General features: G+C 41.7%; 1 protein-coding gene and 1 pseudogene across 1 annotated transcript in view; both read right to left on the bottom strand.

Moving 5' to 3' along the window:
* Window positions 1-2,467: 2,467 nt before the first annotated feature.
* Window positions 2,468-25,615, bottom strand: part of LOC101719398 (serotransferrin) — a 31,069-nt gene continuing 7,921 nt past the window's right edge. Inside the window, exons 5-17 of the mRNA XM_004834254.4 lie at window positions 25,438-25,570; window positions 24,607-24,662; window positions 23,952-24,130; window positions 22,983-23,160; window positions 21,187-21,341; window positions 17,331-17,421; window positions 16,503-16,535; window positions 14,946-15,101; window positions 12,952-13,081; window positions 10,686-10,750; window positions 7,589-7,773; window positions 3,955-4,144; window positions 2,468-2,670 (exon numbers count right to left, since the gene is read on the bottom strand). Of these exons, the coding sequence (XP_004834311.3) occupies window positions 2,636-2,670; window positions 3,955-4,144; window positions 7,589-7,773; window positions 10,686-10,750; window positions 12,952-13,081; window positions 14,946-15,101; window positions 16,503-16,535; window positions 17,331-17,421; window positions 21,187-21,341; window positions 22,983-23,160; window positions 23,952-24,130; window positions 24,607-24,662; window positions 25,438-25,570 (1,586 nt within the window). The 3' untranslated portion in view covers window positions 2,468-2,635. The remainder of the gene's footprint in view (window positions 2,671-3,954; window positions 4,145-7,588; window positions 7,774-10,685; window positions 10,751-12,951; window positions 13,082-14,945; window positions 15,102-16,502; window positions 16,536-17,330; window positions 17,422-21,186; window positions 21,342-22,982; window positions 23,161-23,951; window positions 24,131-24,606; window positions 24,663-25,437; window positions 25,571-25,615) is intronic.
* Window positions 5,073-6,313, bottom strand: LOC101719046 (tubulin polyglutamylase complex subunit 2 pseudogene; annotated as a pseudogene).

Here is a 25,615-nt window from a genome sequence, read left to right as displayed (position 1 = left end):
GGCCAGTGGCTAGGAGCTTTTAATAGTTGGAAGAGCTAGTTAGTGTATTATCATTACTCTTTTCTCAGAATTTTTATTATCTAACTTAATTTTTGGTCAAGCATTAGCATCATTTTCTCAAGTTAAAAAAATTGTATATTGATTATTTAGAGAGAATAGGCATGTTTACAAGATCGTGTCTTTCTATCCAAGGCAATGTCTTTTACATTATTTTTTACTTTACTAATTGTGATTTGAATGGCTTTTAGATATAGTTTTTATTAATTTACTAAATAATGCATTTTATTTATTTTTTTAAATTATTATTCTATTATTCATTAAGGGGGATTATTTTATATTTTAATTTTTATCCCACTTTACTAAATTTTATTTTACTACTATTAATATTTTATTGTTCTTATGGATTTTTTTATGTACAATTACCACTTATAAGTAATAGTAATTGCAATATTTCTTCAAGTATTACATCTAAGCTGGGAATGCTGCTCAGTGATAGAGTACTTGCCTAGCATGTACAAGCCCTGGGTTCAATCCCCAGCATTGCAAATATATATGTAAAATCTTAGTTTTCTTGTGTAATTGTACTGACCAACCACTGTAAAATAAGATTGGTGGTAATCAAAGTTTTTCTTTCCATGTTTCTAACTTCAGTGGAGATGCTTCTATTCATCATAGGTATACATTACCTTTTGATTATATGTAGATTGATACCCAATAACATCTGTCTATCCTATTTTAGTAATGAACTTATGAAGAATGGTGCTGAGTGTTAATTGTTCTAGCCCTGTTGCATGAGAGTTCCTGTATCTATCAAAATTAAGTTTATTGACCTGTTGCAATAAACAGATCATATCCCAAAGGAAACATGGGACATCTTATCAAACAAAGGACAAAACAAGTTTATTCTAGGATCTGAGGTAATGGTGGAACTTAGGTAAATATTAAATAGGGCAGCATATTGGTGGGCTCAGAGCAAAGCAGAGCTGGTTCACATTCAGCCTGGAATGTAAAGTGGGCCCAGAGTCCTGTTTCCTCAGGTGCTAGAAGATAGATGTGGAATGTTGTGTGTAGAAACCTCATATCTGCAGTTTTGCATCTGACTGTAAATGGAGGCTGTGAGAGGAGTTTGTAAAAGAAAGAGGCCAACTGGGGAATTATTTAGAAGGTCAAATTAACAGAATTGGGTGACATTGGATGTGGACTGAAGGAAAACCATGAATTGATATTGGACACTTCCATTTAAGGCATGAATAATTGGGTAAATGATCATGTCTTCAGTGGATATAAAATACATTTTAACAAAAGTTGGTTTAGGAAAGCCAGAGAGGGAAGAGCAGGATGATTCCCCTCAGTTTTTTGTTTTTGTTTTGTTTTGTTTTTGCCATGTTTGGATTGAACTGAGAGCTTTGCATATACTAGGCAAGTGCTCTACCACTAAGATATATCCTCACCCCAAGATTTTATTTACTGGGCTTCTGAATGCTTTAAGATTCTAGAGGATAGACACACAGGTGATAGGAGGTATCAATGTGCAGATACTGGGAGCTGGGGTCAAAACTATCAATATGGATGCCCAGAAGTCATTAGCTTGGCTAAAGGAAGGCCTGGAAAGTAAGAGGAGCACTGGATCCAGAGAAGAACTCCAGGCAGATTTCTATAAGATTTTCCAGGCTGGTAAGATGAGCCCACAGTAAAGGCCACAAATGAATAAAGAGAGGCAGGAATCAAAGCAGAGAGCTGCTGTGTCAGAAAAGCCAAGGGAAGGAATTCTAAGGAGAAAGAAGCAGTCAGCTGTATCAAGCACAAGAACAAGCTCAAGAATGAAAGAAGTAAGCTGGTCGAGCAGTTGGCAGGTGGGTGGTGACTTGGTAGGGTAACTTCAGGGAAGTGGATAGAACAAAAGACTGGTTCTATATGTTCAGATGATTATAATAAACATGGCACGGCAAAGCAAAGGAACCTTACAGGAAGCTGGGCTGAGAAAGGTAGGAGACAAGGCAGAAATTACACTGGCATCAGGCTAAGGGATGATTTTTAGCAAAAGATATTTCAATTTCACTTTTTCTAACTGGTTAGAATCAGGACCTTGGCTATGCTAAATGCTCTTTATTAAAAATATCAAGATAAAGATATATCTTCCATTTTTTTTCTGTACTCACTGGACACTTGATCTTTGTAACACTCTTCCCACCCTCCTTCCTGCCTCTCCCTTGACAACACACATACACACAAGCACACACACACAAGACCATATGCATTTGATTTTGTTATGACCATACAGACTTTTACAAAAGGTTGTTTCTTAGATTGGACTCAGGTTGTGCTGCTGTGGCACCACACAGAGCTGCAGAGAAAGACTGAATCTTGAGCTCACAAGGAGGGGCTCTGTTACACACATATTTAATAAGATAGAATAAAGAAATCCTTCTGTTGGGAATACTTAGAAAAGAAGGCAGTTTTTGAAATATAAAATTCAACAAAAAATTTTATTTGTGTCCTGTACATGTGACAACACAGAGTTCAAAGACAGACAGGGTTGGCACAAACTCCTCAGGCCAGCAAGACTAGGAGAAAGAAGCCTGTAGGTCACCTGAGCTGTCATCTCCCTTGCAGCGGCAGACCCATCTCTTGGATTTTAAAGTTTGTGGAAAGTGCAGGCTTCCAAGAGTCCTGTGGAGCAGAGAATAAGGATATTGAAATATATTTATATTTATTTATGAACTGTTGAATGAATGGACAGTTAAGCATAGTACCAAGGCATTCAGACACGTTGCCCTGCACTTCCAATGCATGAACTGGGACATTCTCCCAGTGCTCATGTCTACTTGCCTATACAGCTCTGCACCTCCCCTGGGAAGAGTCCACACTGAGACTGTAAGGGCTGTAACATGATTTCCCTGCCCTCCAGCATTCCCCTCCTTTGTTTCATATGGGGGCATCTCACACACCTGAGTTCATGTCGCTGGAAGTTCCCCAGGAAGACTGTCCTCCCCAACCTCTTTAGGCAAGTGAGGAACTGATATAGCAAGAAACACCTGCCAGACTTTGTACTGGGGACAAGGGATGGAGCCGAGAACAGTAGAGCCAGACTCTCTCCCCTTGTGGAAGATACGACTTAGGTCAGTATTACTTGGGTTTTGCAGCAGTGGCCCTAGACAAGCACATCGCTTACAATTAATTATAATGAATTATATGGGGCAACTTTTAAAGTACAATCACCCTGAGCTGTCACAGCCTTACTGAATCTGTATCTCCGGGCCTTGGGAATAAGCATGTTTGATTAGAACTAAGACTCTCTTATCTGTTCACTACAGTTGACAAATAACTGCCCAAGCATGTTACTCCCCCATATCTTCCAAATGCTTTCTAGTGAATCCATTATTCCCAGCATAGTTATATTGCAAAGGTGTGCTCTATTTCAATTCCTAGATCTATTCCAAATGAGTTGTATCCTTGACAACTTTATAGTTACCAGAATTTATCATTGTTGAACCTGTCTAGAGCAACACTGTCTGAAAGAACTTTCTCCAGTGATACTCGTGGCTCCTAAGCACTTAACATGCAGCTGGATGGGACTAAGAAAATAAACTTTTTTCAACTTTAAGTAGCCACATTTTTCTAGTGGAGTAGGTAACTCTAATAAAAAGTTTACTTCAGAGAAATGGTTATGTGCATGCAAACCCTTCATTTTCTTAGAAATAAGATGGAGCTCTGCATGTCCAAAAAATTCACTACCTTCATGCTCTGGGCCTGTGCCCCCTCTCTCTGCAGGCTAGCCATTCAGGCTAGCCTATCATATGTGCAGGGCGTAGGTTAGGTTGTTCTCTCGCTGATTCATCTTGCCCACATGGCCATATCCTGAAAGTCACAGCACTTCTCCTTTATAGTCACCACCCCAGAACCCACCACTGCATTTTGTTTGCAAATTCCCCATGCTGTGTTCCTCCTACTCACGTGAGGTTGAGCATTTTTTCAGGTTACCAACAGCCTTGACATACTCCTCTCCTAAGTACTTTTCAGGGGTGACAGAATTCTCAACTCTGACCAAACATTTCGTATCATCCCTGAACAGAAGATCCTTGGTTTTAGACCGGAACAAACAAAATTGGCTTGTGCAGTCAGATACATGACTTCCAAATTGACTCTGCCAAATGAACAGAAAGTGTGTGAAGATGTGCCCCTGAGCATTTGGGAACATGCATCAGAGAAGGCTTTAAACTCTGAACCAGCCCTGGGAACAACGAACTAAGAGAAGCTACAGGGTATGCTTCAGGAACTTTCTACTTCCCTCACCTGCCATTTACCCACTTGAGGTCCCAACTGCATGTTTTCATGATGCCCAGAAATCCTTGGTAGTGGCCTTTGTCCTACCTTCCTCTGAGAACTGCCCCTTTCCCACCTATCCTTGCCTTTCTTTCTTTCTTTTCTTTCTTTCTTTATTTCTTTTTCTTTCTTTCTCTCTCTCTCTCTTCCTTCCTTCCTTCCTTCTCTGAGGGTAACAAACTTCATAGGAAACAATTGAGAAAGATGAGAAGAATGAGATGGATTCCTGGTAAACTATATAAAGAATATACAGTTGTATATCAAAGTTTTCATAAAATATTACAACCCACCAAATTAAGGCATTGATATTATTTAACAATAAAAATTAACTGATTTGAAGATCAGTATGAAAATATTCTGATGTAGTGATGTCCAAAATAACTTTCCGCAATGATGGAAACATTCCATATCTCTGTACTGTCCAAGTTGGAATGTACTAGCCATGTGAATTCTTGAAATGTGGTGAAGGCAATTGAAGACATACATTTTTTAATATGATTTAAATAGCCACATCTGACTAGTGCCTACTTACTGAAATGTGCAATTCTAATGGTTCATGAGTCAAAAACCAGTGGCTTCTTTCAGAGGATTTCTCTACTGTTAACTACTGTTAAGGGATTGAGGGTCAGGTATGGAAGAAGAAGAAAGCTCTTAATAGATTTATCTGGCCACTTAAACAAGATCTGAAATTCTCCATAGCTTTTGGAGCCAGGGGCCGGAACAACCCATTGGGAAGAGTGTAAGGGAAGGACTCGGATAAAATTCAGTATGCCCTTCCAACTCCCAGCTAATATCAGTGGGAGTAAAAGGCCTAGGATTTTGATCACTCAGGAAGATGCTTACAGTTACAGCAAATCTGAGGTTGTGGCCATCCCCGAGGCCATCTATGCGTGAAAAATATTGCTGAGGGGCTGGTGGAGAGATGGGGGTGTGTGCTCATTTCTGGACAGAGTTTGCAGAGCCAGATGAGTGTTCAGAGGTGGAGGGGCCTAAGAGCCCTTTCTGATCACCTGCAGGCTGAATAGGCCCTTTCTTTTTTGAAACTGAAGTCTTGATTTTTGGTCTTAAACACTTTTCTGGGATCCAGCTTATTCATAAAGGAGTTGGTCTCTTCCATGAGCAGGTCTGTGTTGTAGATGATGGGTTTATACAAGCTGAACCACTGCTTGGCCTGTGGGCTAATGCCATAGCTGGTGAATTCATAGTAACACTGGGGTAGGCCCAGGTGGGTGATGGGCAGGTGCCAATAGGCAGTAAAAGTATCTGTGAGAAAATGCCAATATAACACTCTGTCTGGGAACCAGATCTCACTGTCTTGTGCCAACGCTGGTTTCCCAGTTTTGTAGGCAAGGCAAACCTTCCCATTCCCATTGCATGAATCCTGTTCAAATATCATACTGCAAGGGTCAAAATGAAGCTTCTCTGACTTGTCCTCACTGGCTTCATATGTGTCATCTTCCACATCTGCCTGAGTTAGTGCATTAGGAAGAGAATACATGGAAGACTGGTTGGGCTGAGTTAGTTTTGAGGCACTGTTAAATGCCATATTGCCTAGCGGGATGATGTGCTGCTATCTAGTTTCACACTCCATTGGTCATCAGGTAAAAGTTCTTCATATCCTTAGGCATCATAATTATTTTTTTGTTCTCATGAAGGAAACCATATGACATTCAGCAGGTGCCTTTTCTATGATGGTCACCTCGGTCACACCTGGGGAAGAGTCTAGGATGACAGTGACACCCGGGGTCAGCTTCTCCAGGTGCAGCTTGTTGTAGCCCAGCTGAAGGGGCGGTGTCTCCTCCATGGCTTGTGTCCCTGCTTGACCACTGACCCGGCCTTAGCACCTTGGCCTGTGAGTTAGCTGTGTTAGCTGGGAGCTGGGAGCTGTAGTTCTCTAAGCCTCGGAGCCCAGGTGGGGTATACGCCCCCCTCCACCCCCACCCTGGGCTGATCCAGCATCAGCAGCTTGGCGGGGTGCTCCTGGGCTTTGTCCCACACCTCACCTCAATATTTCGCTCCTTCTCCCCCTGCCCCACCTTCTCTCCTCTTCAACAGGGACTCCACAAGTTTCCCAGGCTGGACTTGAGCTTGCAATCCTCTTTCCTCAGCCTGCAAGAGCACTGGGACTACATGTGTGTGACACCACCACAGCCCCTCCTGCTTTTTCTAATCTCTCTTCCCCCCACCCCTTCACTGCCCTTGCCCATGGGGGCTGCTTATAGAAGTACAAGGAAAATAACATGTCCCTTTGGATATTACTACCAAAGAAGACATTAACTAAGTCTTCCAAGAGGAACAGCAGAGATGGTTGTTAAAAGTTCGTGTTTGGCTGCCTTTTGAATCCTATCTTGGGCTAGCCACTTAACTTCTCCAGGACTCCTAAGGTTGTAGGTGAAATGGTGAAAATTCATTAAATGCTTATATTATCATCATGTGCTTTAAAAGACTGCTGAAGATATGCTATCTTAATTTTTAAAGAAAGCTAATGGTGAGCCAACAAGTAGAAGTTATACTGAAGAGAACAGTGATGTTTGTGCGTAGAGAGGCCTTTAGGATTAGAATTCTCAAGCAGCCATTTTCCCCTACAAGCTGGCCCTGACATGGTTGTTCTCCCCAGAGAGGAGGCTCTCTGAGGCTAGGGATCATTTGTTTTTCAGACTATTGAGAGCACTGCTCAGTCTGCCTTGGCAAGTGTACTTTTCAAGGCTTGTGTCAAGGATTGCTAGGAAACAGAATCAGTCTTCTTTATTTTGAACAAGAACAGATTTGGAGAAAATAATCATATCCCTGAGCAAAGTCAAAGGGCAGGAAGGTAGATTCCTGGTCCTGAGGGTTCATCCATCAGGTGGGGACTTATTTCCAGTGACTAAAATATTGAAGCAGAGCCAGGCCTGAGAGACCCTGTTCTATAATTGCATAGCTAGCACATTTTGAGCACTTCTTGTAGGCCACATATTGTCCTATGACCTTTGCATGCATCACTTCCTTAATCCCCATATTAACTGAGAAGTGGGTATAGTATTATTATTTGTATTTTATATATGAAAAAACTGAGGCACAAAGCAGCTAAATCATACCTAAGATAGCACAGTTAGCATGCTAGGAGCTGATATTTGAACCCAGATATTCTGATCCAGTCTGTGTGGTCTCCCAATTCATTTTCATAAAAGAATAATGGAGTCAGGCCTATACTTAGCTGAGAACTCCCCCAAATAACCCATACCCATCTAGGACTAAAAGGTGGGAGGCCCTGGTTGGTTCATACCTGCTGTTTCACTAACACTTCGCGAACATATTCTGCCTTATCTTTCCGTGCGACCACAGCATGATTTGGGGCTCGGGCCAGGTGGCATTTCTCATACTCATCCACAGACTTCCTGCTGCCATCAGGGCACAGCAGCTCAAAGTCGTCCTTCTTAAGATTGCTAGCCCACGAATCAGGGTTGTTTCCTGGGGAGAGAAGACCGAAGGTGGATCAGCCAGAGAAGATGGCCTTGGTCACTGCAGGATTGGGACCGATCCACTGATGTGTGGAGGATCTGGGGCCTTTGGCCAGCTGAAGCAACAAAAGTGCACATATTGAGTTTATACAACACAGAGAGGAAGGAATCTGCACCAGCATTTTCAATCTGATACCTCCTTTAGTTCTAAGTGAAAATGTGCACATGCCTGTGTGGTATAGGCCAATTTCCTGTGTCAACCTCTTGCTTTATCTTTTGTATATTCTCTTTGCAAAAAGAAAAACAAAACTCACCCAAAGTGAGTGTTAAACATGTTTTACCAACTTCTATTTCTCTCTCATAATGCAAGATTTTTACTTTTATTTTATTCTTTTTTTTTTTTTTAAGGTACCAGGGATCGAACTCGGGTCCTTGCTCTTGCGCAGCATGCGGTGAAACCACTGAGCTAAATCCCCAGCCCCATTTTATTCATTTTTTAATTAAATTTCTTTTTTTTAACTGAACAAGTAGTATATGAGATTGTGCTCATAAAATTTCAATATATTTACATATAAACTAAAAATCTTCCTTCCCCAAATCCCATTCACTTCTAGAGTTCTAATCTTTGATATTGCATTTGTGTATGTCCATCCATGCCTTGTTATATATGCATATATCTACATATGTGTCTTCATGACATTACATATTTATCATTGTTCTTAGTTTTAAATCTTAACAAATGTCACTCAGGCAGGAGGAACAGTGGGTCTATAAAGACTCTTGAATGAAAACCAGTGTTAATGAATGAACCATGGCCTAAAGGTAGAATATTTAGATAAAAATTAAATGGAAGGTGATTCAGTCTGTGCTAGGAGGGTAGCCATAGGCATCTAGAAGGGTAAAATATTGTGTTTTGATAAAATCAATACAAGTTTATGGGAATGTGTAAAATGCTGCATAGAATCAGGAAGAAAGTTTTGAAACATTTATAATTCCACAGCACACATCTTCAGTATTAGTACATTTCTTTCTATCTTTTTATTACATGTACACACAATATTCACACATCCATATATTATTAAGAGTGTTAAAAAACACATGCCTTTGTATCTTGCTTCTTCTATGCTGTAACATAACACTTAATACATATGTTTTTAAGAAATAACATAAGACATTGACAGACTTAATCTAGTCTTGACTGGCAAGGAGCATGAAAAGACTATAGGGATAGAGGCTATGAGAAGCAAAGTGAACTTTAAGAGAAGGATGAGGAATTTGGATTTATGTAAGTTGAGTTTGCAACATCAATGTATTCTGTACATTAAAATGACATGTTGGGGAATCGAAATACTGGAATGGATGAGAGCTCAGACCTACTGTCTAGATTCTATTTAGGAAGTAAAGACTTTGGAGTCTTTGCAAAGAATGGAGAGTAAAGGCCTCAAGATGAGGGGGTACTCAGAAAAGTATAAAAAGAAATCAAGGGTGACAAGGAACCAAAGTTAGGGTAACACTCTGAAGCAGAAAGAAGGAAAACCCTTAAAGGAAAAGCAAAAATAATACAAGGGGAAAAAAATTAGTCAACCCAATATTCCTGCAGATACATTCTTAGCAACTGCTATGTGCCATGTGCTATCCTGGGTGCTGGGAATATGACAGGTGGAAAAAGAACCCGGTGATGTCCAGCAGATGAAGAGTATCATAGATTGTGATTAATTCAGTAACACTAGCAACATGGACAGAGGATACTTGTTATAAGATGTGGGAAGGCTTCTTAGAGGACCTGGCACTGAGCTAGTTCATTCTAGATGTCACAGTGGAGGAGCACATGTGAGAGGAGCAGGGAAGTGATTAACAGCCTGGACATTAGTGAGTTTGCTGGCAGGAAGAGACACTGCGGAGCATGGAATGCTTATTCTTACCAATGTTCATTTTTGTTTTGTTTTAATGTCAAAGCTGCCCCACTTTCACCACTGACCGGCACTCATTGGTGATTCTTCCCTGAATTGATTGTCATCATATTGGTTGCCAGATAAAAGTTTTCTAGCTTTGCCATTCTAGCTACATTCACTGATTTAGCATTCTCAAATAAGGAAGACCTTGCCCTTCTTCACTTGTCTAATCAGTATTGCCTTGTGGATTCTTAGCGTTATTAGCCTTTACAGCTATCATTATTTTAATGTTCAAAATTCCCAGATTTGGCAGAAAGCAGTCCTTCATGTTTGCTCTTGTGTCTTTTGACATGTCTCATCATTCTTTGAACACTTCAACGTGTGTAGCTCACCATATGTTTTTTCTGTCCCAACCTTGAAATTAGCTTTTTTTCCAAGAATTCCTGGTTCCTTTCTACTGGTGTGTTATTGTCCTTAGGTCTTCTCAGTGGATAGAGCCAGAAAATACACACACACACACACACACACACACACACACACACACACACACACACAGCTGCTTGGGCACAGCCAGGGCCTTGTGAATGCTAACCTAGCGCTAGCGCTCTACCACTGAGCTATATCCCAGCTTCCACAGCAAGGGGAAGAAAAGCTATAAAGGTCATTATTGGAATGATTGAAAACTTAAACATGTACTGTGTAGTGTTAAATCCATCTAATGTAAAATTACTTAATCTTGGTAATTATACTATCAGTATGTAAGGGAATGTCTTATTCTTGAGAAATTGGCACAGAAGTATTTAGGAGCAAATCTGAGCTGTTGGGGGAGGATTTAGGGCCTTTGGGAACCCCATGGGCCTGATCATTCTACCTATCCAGGTGAACACTTTCCTCTTCACTGAATACACAGGCTGAGAAGTAGAGCTTTGGATGCTGACAGTGTCTGTCATTCTTCTACAAAGTCACCCCTAAATACCAGTGAATCCTACTGAACCAGATTTCCTGAGGACAGAGGAACATGTGCACGTACCATCAGTGTTCTGCATGACAGTCTTGTGCTTCACAAAGGCCACATCTCCTTTCTCAACCAGACACCTGCAGAGGTCCAGATAGGGAGAGAGAAGAGAGGAAATCACATTGACACATGTGTCATTCAAGGAGTCACCTTATAGATCCAGGCTTGCCACCTAATATCAGCAATTACAGCTTCCATTCTATTACTTAGCAACATAAAGAATAAAGAAAAAGAAAGGCTCTAAATTGCTATGTACTTACACAATCTCAATCCCACATACTAAATCAGAATTTTTAAAAAATTCTTTTATTGGTACATTGTAGGTATACAACACAATTACATTTCTCATTGGGAACTTGTACCTTTACATGATGCATCTTGGTTCTTATTTTTTGCCCATTCCTAGCCCTCCCTTCACCCCCTCCACCCTTCCCTATTTACAAAGACTTTATTTCCATTTTTTCCATTTCTCATCAACTAAATCAGAATTTTTGATACAGCTTCTCCAATAGATTACATCCTTTTCTAACAACACAGACAGCAGAAAATCTGTTTTCTAGTGAGGTGATACCTCCCCCAGCAAGCATATGAAATGCGAATGGAAACTATTCCTTCAGCTTTTTTAAACATGTGAATGCCTGTGCAACATTTATGGGAGACTGAAGCTTAATCAAAAATCTCAATTTGTAATATCCTTCATCCTTTCAAAAAAGGATTTTAATATCCAGGGGGCATTTGAGGGTGTTTTTTTTATGTTTTGTTTTGTTTTCATTTGAGAAATGCGGAGAGTGTGGCCATCCTGCTATTAAGGCACTTATCCCTACTAAATCTCAGTCTGCATGTCTTTGGATGAGGTATTGGGGGTTGTAAACACATGTCTGAGCCACAAGTCTCCAAGAAGTTTCAGAAAAGAAATACAAACAAAATGAACTCTCTTGAGTATGGATCCATTACTCCTTTTAACTGCACTCCTTTAAAAGTACACATCACACATACACTAGACTCGTGTGTGCTTCAGCATCTGCACAAGGCCCTACTCCATAATCCAGGTACATCGGACTCTTGTAGAGTAAGTAGGCCCTGATCCACTGTCTGGCTACAATAACCCCCCTGCTTCATGGAAAATAATCTGCCTCTTCCTGCATCTGTTCAAGAGTTTTGGGGAAAGCTAGCCAAAAAGGCTAATGCTTGTTGTACCATACACTGAATGCATTTCATTTTCTTTTCAGTTCATAGTCTGTCAGTTTGATATGTTTAATGGTATAGCTAGGTTTTATAAAAGATATTTTTATGAAAATGTTTTAAACATGTAAGCAAAAGTTGAGCCTTTTCTCGTGATCTGTAATTCTCAAACATTTCATCACCAAAAAGAGACCAGGGAAAGGTTAAAAGTGGACTACAATTCTCAGTCCCTTCAATCTCTTAAATTCCTGTGAAAACAACACATTCTTTTGTACACTTAGAAATGTGTGGAATGTGGTTTGTACTTACTTTAACTTACAAGGTTATTTTAACTGAAAAATAGGGATGATCTTTGTGTTTCACTTCTTTACTGGGAAGTTCAGTTACAATACCACCAGCATTGTGTGTTTCATGGATTCAGAAGGTACCAGATAACAGAAGCCTGGAGCAAAAAGGGTAACTAAGTAATGTAGGCTACATAGGTGTCTCCAGAAAAATGATAGAAACTCTATAATGTACAACTGTAGTGAGGAATTTAGAAATCATCTACTTCATTAGTCTGTACTTCCAGATGAGAATGGTTCTAGGTTACCCAGAGGTGCGTGGAAGTGCTTGAATCAAATTTCCTGACTCAGTGTTTATCCAACTAGATTAGTGTTTCATCACTTTGGCACTAGTGACATTTGGAGCTGCATAATTCTTTTCTGTACAGTGTTATCCTGTGCATTGTAGGAAGATTAGCTGCTTCTACCAAATGCTAATAGCAGTCCCCATGCTCAATGCATGCTCAATGTTGTCACAATCGAAAATATCTCTAGATAGTGTCAGTGTTCCATGGAGGACAAATTGCCCTCAGTTGAGAAGTGCTAATCTGTACCATACATCATTTTTTTTCTTTCTAGGAGAGCCACTTTGGCAGACAGTGTGCTGGAGGGACCTGATTGTCCCTTCATGCACGGCTCTATGTTATTTACAAAATATCTCATCCTAATACATGCATCACTTAACAGACTAGCAACATAAGAATTTCACCTTAGTTCCTTTAAAAAATCTAGTCAAAACTAGGATATTGTATTTATGTTTGGAGTAAAGGACTCACCGGAAAGCCCCTGTGTAGCCATAGTACACTTCTTTGTTGTTGGGAGCACACACATTTGGGCCAATACAGAGCTTACAGAGACTGGAATTTTTGATAGACCCAGGGGCACAGCCTTGACTGAAAAATTCATCTGTGCAGAAGAACAGGTGGAAGTCAGCTCTTCCTGAGTCGATCGATACTGCTGGTTTTTATCTAACACATAACAGGGCTGCATGGTCCAGGAGAAGTACAACATTTAATTCATTCTGTGACCTGCCATCTACCAACTCAGAACTGACAGACTCCAGACTGTAAAACTGAGTTTGGGGAAAGGAGCTCATGACCACTACATTTCAGGGTGGAAGGGATTCCTTTTTGCACCAGGATAGTGTCATCCCTAGACTAAAGAAAGAAGAAATAAAATCTCTGAGCTTGTGGAACCTGTTTTCAAATGTCCCCTTTACTATGTCAACAAGCTCAATAAGGAGACAGGAAGTTTTCCTTGGAATTCAGCTGCTTGCCCACAGCTGTAAAAGCACAGACAGACAGGAGATAGTGCCTCAAAAGTGCAGAGGTCAGGAGCCCATTGGGACCAAAAAATAAAAGGACAAAGGGAATATCCCTGAACAAACTAAACTAAGTAAATTAAAGGCAAGGTAAGATAAGTCTTAAGGAAAACTGGAGATGCAAAAACACAACTGATGGAATCTGCTGGCAATGGGAGGCCTGGCAAAGCAGCAGCAAAGCAGCAGCAGATCTGCATGTTTGCACATCTTCTGCCCCTTTGTGTGCACTGTATAAGCTTTTACATCCAGGCACTTCCTTGTTACCGCCCCCCCAATCTAGTAAGGCCTTTTCTCTGTTCTTTCTAATAAAACACACACCCTGGCCCATTCCCCACTGCTTGCTGTTCTGTTGTATCCTTCTGCACCACCTCATAATAAGAACCTGAAGGGGAGAGAGCTGGTTACATCATGACTTGTGGATCTGACCCCAGCCGCCCTTTGCTTCATGTCAAACTGATATACGAAAGCATAGTGTTGCAGAGATATGTTCTCATCTCTAATCCCTAGGTACACAGGGTTTTCTGGAATTTGTAACCAGATTTAGAGACCTCCATCCCAAGGCTGTCTTTTTCAAGGAGCTGCCCAAACTTGGAGCTGGCAGGGAGGAAATAGAAAGCAAATGTAAATCAGAATCATTGTAAAACATTTGTCTGTAGGTATCTTACACCCAGAAGTTTAAGGGGGTAGAAATAGATTTGTACCGGATTGTACTCAAAGAACATGGACAATAAACTGCTGTCTACCCCTAGAGGAAGTCCAGGAGCTGGGCAGTGACTCAGTGTGATTCCCAGCACCTTAAGAGATCAGGGATCACCCACACTCACATAGCCTACAGAACTCCTATGGCAGGGATTGCTAGCTGTGTATCCAATATGCATTTCCCTTTGTTCCTGAGTAACAAAAATTTAGTTTTATTTGGGGTACGAACATGTTCAAATGAAAGATTATATTTTCTGTTATAGCCCATTGTGGTTCTGGGCAATGGGAAGAAGTTAGCTCAAAGTTGGTTAAATGTCCTGGAAGTCTCCTTTAAAAAGCTGACAATAGTGGGTATAAACTTCCACTTGCTCTAACGTGGTGCTTGGGCCCTGGATTGTGGATGTGATGGCAACCATAGGGTAACCTTGAACATGGAAGCCTCTTGCTGGAAATGGTGGAGTAGAGGAGAAACCATCAGGATCATACCAGTCATGGATGCTTCTCTGGTATTTTTAAGAGATGAATGTATATTACCCTGAGCCATTATAAGCAACTAAAATGAACCATCTTGATTTGGCTGCCCAGCTCCCCAACCCTCCTATCCCTTTTTGATATTTCCTTGAGGATCACTCTAACAAAATGCTACTTCTATGGAACTAGGGCTCACAGCATCTTGTACCACACTTCTCTCCCTCAGAACCCTTCTTTCTACTGCAACCTTGTGGCAACTCCTTCCCAGGATTCACTCACCAAATCTGCAGTGGTTGATTCTGCTGTAGAGCAGACCCATGGGAATGTTCCAGCCAGCGGTTCTGTCTACTGCAGTGTGGCAAGACTTCTTGCCCTCCAAATTATTCCAATTGATGTCAGGATCTGATTTCTTTACCACTGCCACACCAAAATACCCTACAAGAAAGACAAGAAGAGAAGTGTCTGGAGCCTCCAAAGTGTCTGCTTCCAGTCAAAGGGCAGCAAAGATGTCCTGAATCATTCATAGTGTCCCAAGAGGGTCTGTGGAGTAACTGTGGTAAAATCAAGGAACTTGACAGAGATTAATCTGAACTTTAAAGAGAAAATACTAATATCACATGGTCCTCCATTATTATGCACAATTTTTATCTTTTTATGTGTCAGTTAAAAGTAAAATAAAATACACAAAAAGTCAAAATACTAAGAATACTTTACCGGGAGAGCAGTGGCTAATGTATAACCCTTTTCTGAATGCATAAAGCTACTACAGTTAAAAATCCACAATCCATGTTCCAATGTATTGTTGCAGAGGAATGGATACTGAATACCATAGCTAATGTACCCCCAGCATTTTATAAATCAACATACATTGAGATAGAGTAGTATAAGACCATTAAACACCAAGGGGTAATCAGACTAGACAGTTTCCAAGAGAACACAATTTTATACCACAATACTTATGCAAAGTGGAAAATATAAAAAACAAATCAGCTGCCATTTTTAGCAGTAAGTACATGCTGGTCTTTATAGTAAGAAATAGAACATCAACTCATGATTTCAGTTTTCCAATTTATTCAGATCAGAATACTGTTTCCAGCAAAACAGAACTCTTATCTATAGAACAAGAATGGCTCTTTCTAGAGCTGCTAAAGAGCTTAGCTCCTCCAGTGATGGGGAAAGGCTAGGAGGTTGCACGCAGCAGAAGGGACTAGAACAGATTGCATCGATGGCTGTCAGCAATATAGCCTGCAGGGCCTGAGCACAGGCCCAGTGCTCACCTCCTGACTTGCTCCTCCCCATATTTCCAGATCCACCCCTAGCTGGACCCTTGGGTAAGACCCAGGTTGGCCTGTGTTTCCTGAGCCCAGCCCTGGCTGGGAGGTCAAGTAATTTTATGCTTCTAGACAGCTGTCTTTGTAAGTGTCTACTCAGCCTAGTAAGGAATAAATAAGCAAGTTTCCTTGACTAGTGCTAACTCTCATCTAAAATGTGCAGGCCCCATGTAATTTGAGGTGGTGGGAAGCAGTGAGAAAGCCTAGATTTGGCGTAATGCTAGACAATCCATAAATTATCTGAACCCTAGGGTCCTCTTATGCATCCTTAGAGGATGCAAATCCCTACCTTATAGGATTAAATGAGAAATCCTATGTATGTTACTGCAAGTGTAAAGGAATAACCATCATTATCAATTACTATCCTTCCATGACGGTTTTGCTTTCTAAAAAAGATCTCATCCCATTGTCTACTTGTGATTTGAACTGTAAACTTACCTAACCACTTCTCCAAAATAATGGGAATTTGCCTTTTAATTCCTGAGGTTGCCAAATTCCAGCTTACCTTTTTCTGGTGGTCCTTGACAACTAGAGCTTTCTGAAGAAAAGAAAATGAAGAAAGTATTAAACACATATAGATTTTTAAAAAGCAAGCTAGGCATGGTGACACACACCTGTAATCCCAGCACTCTGGGAGACTCAGGCAGGAGGATCACAAATTCAAGCCTAGTCTGGGCAACTTATCAATTTATCAAAACCCTGACTCAAAATATATTTTAAAAAGAGGAGTTGAGGGTTGGTGGTAGAGCTGGGGATATAAATCAGTACAAAGGCCCTAGGTTCAATCCCCAGTGCTAAAATAAAAAAAAAAAAATCGTGCCTTTCTCATCCAATAACTAAGAATAAAGAGAGTCAGATAAAACTACCAGTGTCACCAGTTCTCAACAAGTCCAGACTCCCTGAATGATGCAAGGTCCTCAGCTGCTGGCCTCTAGAATTTATGCACAAACTGTAAATTTCAAATTTCCTGCTCTACACGGAGCCCATGTAAGGTGGAGGCTGACTATATTTAAATCCTTGTATGGAGGCAGCAGGAATAACATGAGTTCTGGAAATTGGAAGACCTGCCAGAAATCCTAGCTGTCCTCTGCAGTGGAGTTACTTTTAGCAGAGACTTCACAGCATTCAGAGCTTCCATTCCCCACCCCGAGGGGTATGATAACTGCCTTCTTTTTAAAATGACTGTGAAGATTCTACATGATAGAGTCCAGAATACTGATAATGGGAGACATTCAGTAAAGGAGATTCACAGTAAGTACAGGGCTGTGATGTTCCCATATCCACTCTCCATAGCCCAGAAGAAGGAAAACAGAGGGTGCTGTCTTGCACTTACCGTAGTTTTCTGCCATAACAGGCACCAGACCACACTGGCCGGCTATGTAGACAAATCCGCCATCCAAGCTCATAGCATCTGCTTCCCCACTCTGCAGACACAGCAAATCACAGCAGTTGAAAAGATGCTACTTCCTACTCATCTGCCCTCCTAGCTGACTCTTTGAAGAGCTTTCCCAGAACAAGTTCTGAATAGCAGGGAAACAGCAAGAAATGGTACAGAACCCCTAAAGGATCAGTCAGGCACACCTATCAGAAAATAAAATGTATTCTCATTTTCAGCAAACCATCATCATTATCATGAACTGATGATCAATTTTAGGTGACCCACTTTCAATCTTCCTGTCTTCTTATAGAGATAGTCCTGCCACACCTATCTGGACCCATGAATTCTCATCTGTGAAATGGAGTAGAGTCGAGGACATGGGGCTGTTTCTGTGGATAGAACACCTCCTCACAGGGCTCCAGCCCCTCAGCTTAGCCTCTCTGGCTATGTGCTATTTCAGTACTTGGTACATACAAGAGTTTTACAAATGAGTCAAATATTCACAAATGGTCCGGTACTCAGGGATAATAAACTGGATTTCACAAATGCTTAGAATCAACAAGATTTTCAAGACTTCCCTTGGACCTGCAATATACTTTCTATGAATACACCATAAAGGAATAGTCAGATGTGTATGTGGGCAACTATTTGGGTAAAAAATATGAATAGGAAAAATCAGAAATGTGATTTATAAAAGCAAAAGGAGAAACAAACTATGTACAGTGACAGAAAAATGACCAAGTAATGGCTGCACATCTACACTATGGAATAGATATTGACATTAAAATATCATGTTTTGCTTTTTCTTTAAAACATAAGCATGTGTATATATATTTCCCTCAAATGCATAACAGACTAATTACACAGCAACGAATCTCTTCAAGAGTGATTTGATTCTGCTGGAGGTATAGCTTAGTGGTAGGGCACTTACTATGTACATGGGACTGGCTTTAACACCAGCACAAAAAACAAAGAAAAAAAGAAAAAGGAAAAACCCAATGATTTGATTCATAAGCATCTGAAATTTATAGAAGTTCACATCGGTACCCTTTCATTTTAATACTGTAAGCTAAAAGCCCTACCCTGCAACCAATTCATGTTTCTAACTTCTCCTTCTACACATTCAAACCTTAAAAATTGCAAACTGAACATATAAATCATGTTTGAAAACTTGAAACTTTAAAATACTGCTTCCCCAGTATGATTCAGAAACATCTGCATCCTGACAATACAGTCAAAAGTAGTAAACTGTAGGAAGACAAAATGAAAGAAGGGGAGGACATAAACTTACTATCTTAATATTTTACTAATTCTGTCAGTTAAAAGTAGAGATGTCCTTAAAAGGTAGAATAGGTAATGTGAAATAGGAAGAAAAGGGGCACAGGGAAAGGGGAAGTGGGAGGGGTAGGGGAAAGGAAAGAAGGGAATGGAGTTAATATGAGAAAAGGAAAAAAGGCAAACAAAGTCTTTGTAACTAGGGAGGGATGGAGGGGTTGAAGGGAGGGCAGGGGAAGGGGGGAGAATAAGAACCAAGAGAGACTATGTAAAGGTGCATGTCTCCAATGATGAATGTCATTATATTGTATACCTAAAATGTACCAATAAAATAATATTTTTTTTTAAAAGTAGAGATGTCCTCAGAAATAGCAGCTTGGGCTTAAGGTGAGGAATAGAGTGAGGCTCACAGTTTGAGAATGCATTTGGAAGTATTTTCCTATTTGATTTGAGTTTGCCCTAGCAAGCTGATGCTGAGAGAAAAACATTATTTTGTTCCATACATTTGCTCAGTGTTTCTGAGTGTCTCCTCCTGGAAATGTGTTGTAAGCTCTCTGTATTCAGCACCAACTCTTCTTTCACCAAACTAGTTTCAGGGTTCTCAGGTCAGGGGTCAAATTAATTTTTAATGGCATTTTAAACTGTCTAGACTTGCTGAAATAGCAGCTCCAGAGAGCAACTACGTACCTTGTTTTCCAACTATTATCTCTTCCCAAGTTCCTTTAAGTCCTCTCTTTTGAGGTATTTCTTTTAATTTGTTTTGATTTGGCACAACAGATCTAATGACATAAGAATGATATCTGAACTAGTATGGTCACACGCACCTATAATCCTAGCACTTTGAGAGGCTGAGACAGGGAGATCACAAGTTTGAGCCCAGACTAGGGAACTCAGTGACTTAGAGAGACCCTGTCCCAAAGCGAAAATAAAAAGGGCTTGGGATATAGCTCAGTGTAAAGGCTCTGGGTTCAGTACCACATAAAAAGGACAATATCTGTGCATATTCACAAATGTCATCTATTAGTGAGAGATTCAAAGCTCCCTCTACTTTCCCAAGAAAAACATACTTTCCTGCTTATGCATTTTTTATCAAAGTCCTTTTCATGATCAAAATTATTTAAATGACCATCAAATTCCCCAACATTTCTAGTCCAGAGCCACTTCTATCTGTTTTCATCTTCAAAGAAATCCACTTCTGTCTGTGCTTCATTGTTACAGTATCTTAAGGTTGCATTTTGGCCTCCCACAAGAATTTCACCCTTGGCTGTGGTTTATTGGTGTTACAGTTTCTACCTTTTTCCAGTTTCTTAATTTCATTTCACAGAAACTAATGGGGCTCCCCCTCCTGCCAGTATTGCAATTCCACACTTCTGTCATTGCTCAGCCACCACAGATTCAATGAATCCACACCCCAGACCAATGGGAATTCAAAACCATTCATATTCATGGTTGCAGAAAGTGGAGACTCAGGTTTTGAGTTGGTAGGCTTTGCTTTAATTTGGTTTTATTTTTCCTGTATTGACTGGGACAAAAATAAAGTGAAATATATGTTTAGAATAGTATAAAATAATATTCGAAATGTATGAAATATAAAATAACAAAATTGATTATCTTATATTTTGCTTCATAATAGATGGTTTTGAAAATATATGGTTATGCATAAGTGCTGAAAAGTTAGAATTGATAGATTTCAGAGAAAATCTGATACTGGCAGGTAGTTCTAGTGCCTGCAATGTGCCTTTGTTTTAATTTATGGTTTATTATGAAGAGTCCAACTCAAGAACAGCCAAAGAGAAGAGATGCTTAGGGCAAAGACTGTGGGGAGAAGAGGATTCAGATCTTGGAGCTTCTGGACCCCTTCTAGTCACACTACCCACCAGCAGCCACCAACACAGAAGCTCCAAGTCAGGTTTTTAAAGAATGATGGGGGGCCAGGGATTTAGCTCAGTGGTTCCACTGCCTGCCTCACAAGCTCAAGGACCCAAGTTCAATCCCTGGTACCAAAAAACAAAACAAAAAAAAGAATGATGGGGAAAGTCCCCTAGATATCAGGTGGTAAGAAGTGGTAAACAACCTCTATGATATGATCCCACTAAGAGGTTTTTCTCTTAGTTACATAAGTATAAGTAGTACTTTTGATTTTCTTCTTTCTATCAATCAGGATTTTCAAAATTCTCTACAAGCAAACATGGAATGCCCTCTTGATCAACAAAGCAAATTTGTACCTGCCTGCAAAATCAAAACAGAATCCTACTGCACTCATCATGGTACCCTCAAGGGGCTTAGAGCATCTACACTCTGGCCCAGCTCCCTAAGCAGAACATGGGTCAGATTCCCCTGTCAGAGTACACTAATATGAGGAGGAAACTCTAAGGTTCTGAAGCTCCTCTGCCACTGTGCTCATTCATTTAGAACAAGGACCTTGGAAACCAGGGTGTCTGCATCACTTCCAGGAACAGGCACTTGCTCAGATTAGCAGAGGGAAAGCAGAGAACAATGGCAGAGAGGCTGCCCTAAGGAGGCAGAAGTGACATACCATGATCTTGGCAATGCAATCTTCCGTGGTCTCTGCTGATTCACACTCTATTTTTCCATCACTCTTAACGCTCCACTCATCACACTTGTGCCTCTCATGGTGGCTCAGTGCACACCACTTCAGTGTCTTTGCTTCTTCCTGTGAGCTTTCTGGGCCTGTGGCACAAGAAAAAGAACCAGAGGTCAGAAGAAAGGCCTGTGGTGTCCTCTGGTGTTTATCAAGGCTACTAACTGCCTTCATGCATGCACAATAGAATTTGTCAGCAAAAAACAAACAGATCCCATTCAGAGAATTCATCATCCTTGAAAGCAAAGTTAACACACAGTCTCTTTGTTTCTGTTATGGCTTGTATCTAGATGTCACCCCAAAGCCTCATGTGGTCATAGGTAGGGGGTTTCAGAGGTAGCTGGATCTGGGGTGTGTGATGCGGGGATTAACTCATACTGAAATGCTAGGATTAAGGGTATGAATAATGCCTGCCCTAGGCAGGTATCCTGGATAAAATATAAGAGACAGAAAGAAGGGTGGAGTGATCATTGCTTGTTGCTTGCTGCTTTTGCTGTCTTCTGCCTACCATAAACTGTTTTTCCTTTGTGGTGCCTCTCTGCTATACCACTCTGCCTTGGAGCCAGATGACTATGGACTGAAACCTCTACAAGCTATGAGCCAAAACAAAGCTTTCCTCTTTTTAGCTTTGGGTGTTGGGTATTTTGACTCAGCAATGAGAAAAATAACTAAGACAGTTTCATTTCATTTAGATTTAACTTTTTTCTTCAGAGAAGTACAACTCTCTTCTCCAACTTCTGGGTATTCTATGGTTTCTGGCTGATATTTTCATTCTTCTTTTTTCAAATAATACTTAACCACATGATATGTCCATATTTCTGTGTCCATTTATAGCATCATTTTGCTACAGGAGAACATGAGTTCCAACAGGGCCATGCCTGTCCTGTCCACCAGAGCACCTCTGTTTAAGTGGTGTTAGCACATGGTCAATGTAATTAATGTCTGAGGAATAAGTGAACACCTGCTCCTCATACAAACCCAGTCCCGAGTCACTTCCTCAGGGCAGCCTTACCTCAACCTCCAGGCCAGGGCCTGTTTTTCTTTGCTTTGCACTTTCATAGGACCATGTTTTTGTGTTGTTTTTATTGTTTCCATTCTAAGCGGATCTCTCATTTGATAATTGATGACTCAGTAGTATGACTATTCATCGAATATTTGTCTTCTCCCTGGTCTGAAAGTTCCAGGATGGCAAAATCTAGTATATGTTTGTATGTTCAGCTCTGGGCAGAGTTTATGGCTAGATGTTCAACATATGTCCACTGAATGAACTAATGAGCAAAAAAAAAAAAAAAAAAAAACCCAGTGACCCAATAAAACTGAGGCTTGGGAGTGACCTTTCTAGAACTCCAGCTTCACCATGGCCCATGTTGATCATCGCATAAGCTAGAGATGTGCAATCTTTAGACACATCTTTTTATTTTACTTATTTTGTGCCAGCCTAATTTGGCTTCACAAAGTAGAAGGACAATCCTGATTTATGCAAGGAAAATGATGTGAGCACCAACCCAAATCACTGAAAATATTAGTTTCCTTAAAAGCCTTTGTGATGTCTAGGCCATCTAATTAAGACTACTGCCACTTAGCATCAGTCTAACACTGAGTTCATGGGCAGGGCTGAAAAAAGGACACCAGGAGAGGCCTTCAAGTCCCTGTACAAACTGGATCACTGATCCTTGCCCTTGTCAGTTTCCCCAGCCCCCGAGGTCACCTGGACCTTCCTGAGTACTTACATATGCCTTCCCGTAGATTCCGAATAGCAGTGATGTACGGATAGCCCAGATACAGCCTATAGTCCATCCTGGGGGGAATCCTTAAAAACCCTTGTGCAGAGTCTTTAAACAGCAGATCCTTCCCATGAGAAGAGCTGAACAAGTGGAATTCTTTTGATTTGTCTCTGCCAAAATGTTCCTATTCACAGTAAAATGGAAGAATCAATGGCAACAGTGAGCAAGAGAGGCTGAAAAATGGAACTGAAGAGAAAACAAGAACCCCCCCCCAAAAAAACAAAGTGAAAAACTATGAGAAACTTCAAAATGCCAGAAGCGAAAGCAGGCAGAGGGCAGTCATGATGTCCTCCACGTGGCACCTTCTCTGTTCAGTATCTTCTCAGGATCACATCACACCCCTTTCCCTGAGTGAATTTCTGGGCTTGCCTCCCTGAATGGCTAAGAGGCTACTGAGAACAAGAAATATGTTTCATCCAGAGGCTGGCATTTTATGGTTGTTGCTTCAGCCCTCAACAGGTGGACGGGGTAGGGGTGGGGCTGGATGAGGGGAAGTTAGCTCAGTGCCACATCCCTCCACTGTAGGGGTTGGCAGTAGAAGTGGCTCCCTCTGCAGTCAGGGTGTGAGACCCTGGGAGGGAGGTCGTTCCCCTTGGTGGGAGGAATGTCATGGGTGTCTTCATAGAAGTGATGATGTTTCCCCTGGGCCATGAAGGCCTGGTTCACATGGAAAGGAATGAAATAACGCAAAAGGAGACATCACTGGTCAACAAGGTACAAGGTGATAGATGGTACTACCAGAGGAGGCTCCTTATTGCTCTGGGAGGAGTCTCAGCAGGGGCTTCTGGAATGGTCAGTGATGTGTGCCAAGATTCCCACTGTGTCCTGAACATACAAGGATACCCAGAGTGGCCAGAAGGCAAAGAAGAAAACCCCTAAATCCAAGCAGAAGAGGAGAACAGCAGGTGGGGATACCTGGGCCTGGCTGAGGAGCTCCCAGATCAAGTCCTCCTTGCCATCCACACTCCGAGCTACGACAGCATGAGAGGGGACCTTGGCCAGATAGCACTGCGCATACTCATCCACTGGCCTCCGGGTGTTGTCCGGGCAGAGCAGCTCATATTGGTCCCTGTCAGCCTTCTGAGGCAGGACCTCTGGGGAGGGAAAGTCCAGATGAGGAGACTACACACAGAGCCATGAGCTATGGTGTCCCCTCCCCACCTTTGCAATCCTGTTGATCACAGGAGAGGCCTGCAGTGATCACTGAGTGTCAGGGAACATGCAGGAAAGTGATTCTGCAGCCAGATGAAAGCACCGAGGCTTCCAATGCCAAGTGCATCAATGACTGCCCAACATCCATGAGTGCTATCTCAGCAGGATGACTGACAGCCAATGTGAGCCAGACCAGCCTCTAATCCTTTGCCTCTGAGGCAGAGGCATTGTGTGGTGAGGTTGAGTGATAAAAAGAGGCCCACAAGGACCTACCTCTGTACAGGCAAAAACTCAAGCAATAATAGGCCCTGTATCCTTGTGTCTTCTACTGAACATGAAAAGCAGGGAAATTAAGAGAAAAAAAAAAGAATGCCCACTACTTAGGGGAGACCTGCCAGACTCTTCCCCCATCACTTACCAAATATGGTTAAGTGCTTGACGAAGGCCACATCCCCACCACCATCCTTGAGACATCTGTGCAAAAGGAACACATTAGGAGAGCTCCTGCAGAGCAGATACTTTCTTGGACCTGGAGGTCCTGATTACACAGTCCAGCCCCTGGACAAGGGCAGAGGCTTGGGGAGGCCTGTGGAGCACTGTGGGGTGCTGACATCCAGGGCACCACTTTGAGGGCATCACATAGGAGACAGAGGTGCTCAAGTTTATACTCCAAAGAGCAAAAAGAAATCGAAGGTATTTTAATGTAAAAGAGTCTTTAAATTGCTGCTATAGAAGATACTGTAATGGTGTTTCCTCTCCTGAGGGTAGAAATGTGCCACTGACTGGCTATAAAACTTTAACCACAGTAAAAAGAAGGCACGAGAATGCAGCCACAGGAGCAATCTGGAGAGAGGCAGTGAGGGGAGGCAGAGAGGGGCCAATGCATTGAGCATGTTACAAGGCTGTGATAGTGAGAGGGTCCATCACTGAACAGCCCAGGCCCTAGGGACGTGCCTAGGTTTTCAGACTGCCCAGTCCAGTGTTAGGAGACAATGGTCAAGCTTGAGGGCTCTGAAGAGAGAAAAAGGGTCCCCAGAGAGGGGCTTGATCATCAGGGTCAGATAGAGCCAACACAGGCTGGCCTGGTGTCGGGAGTCCCAGGTTGTACCACTGACTTTCCAGGAATGGATCAGGCCTCCTTGCTGCCCCTGTCAGCAGGCAAGGCTCTGCTCAGGGCCAGAAAAAAGACTCCCACCCTGAGGACATTTAGCACTTCAACCACCATGGAGCAGCAGACACTCTTACTCACTTGAAGGCACCTGCATAGCCGAAATATGGCTGAAGGGAGGAGCAACCACATCCTGGACACAGTTGACACAGTTGAGGGAAGGCCGCCCCATCTGCACAGGGGACACAGCTGCCCGAGAAGAAACTGGCCACTGCTGCTCAACACAAAGAAATGGACCAGAGGATGTGAGCAGGACTAG

The sequence above is a fragment of the Heterocephalus glaber genome, unplaced genomic scaffold, assembly GCF_053883595.1.
Source record: "Heterocephalus glaber isolate CG9 unplaced genomic scaffold, H.glaber_assembly_v1.0 deba00001504, whole genome shotgun sequence".
Taxonomy (NCBI): domain Eukaryota; kingdom Metazoa; phylum Chordata; class Mammalia; order Rodentia; family Bathyergidae; genus Heterocephalus; species Heterocephalus glaber.
This window is presented reverse-complemented; position numbering and strand designations above follow the sequence as displayed.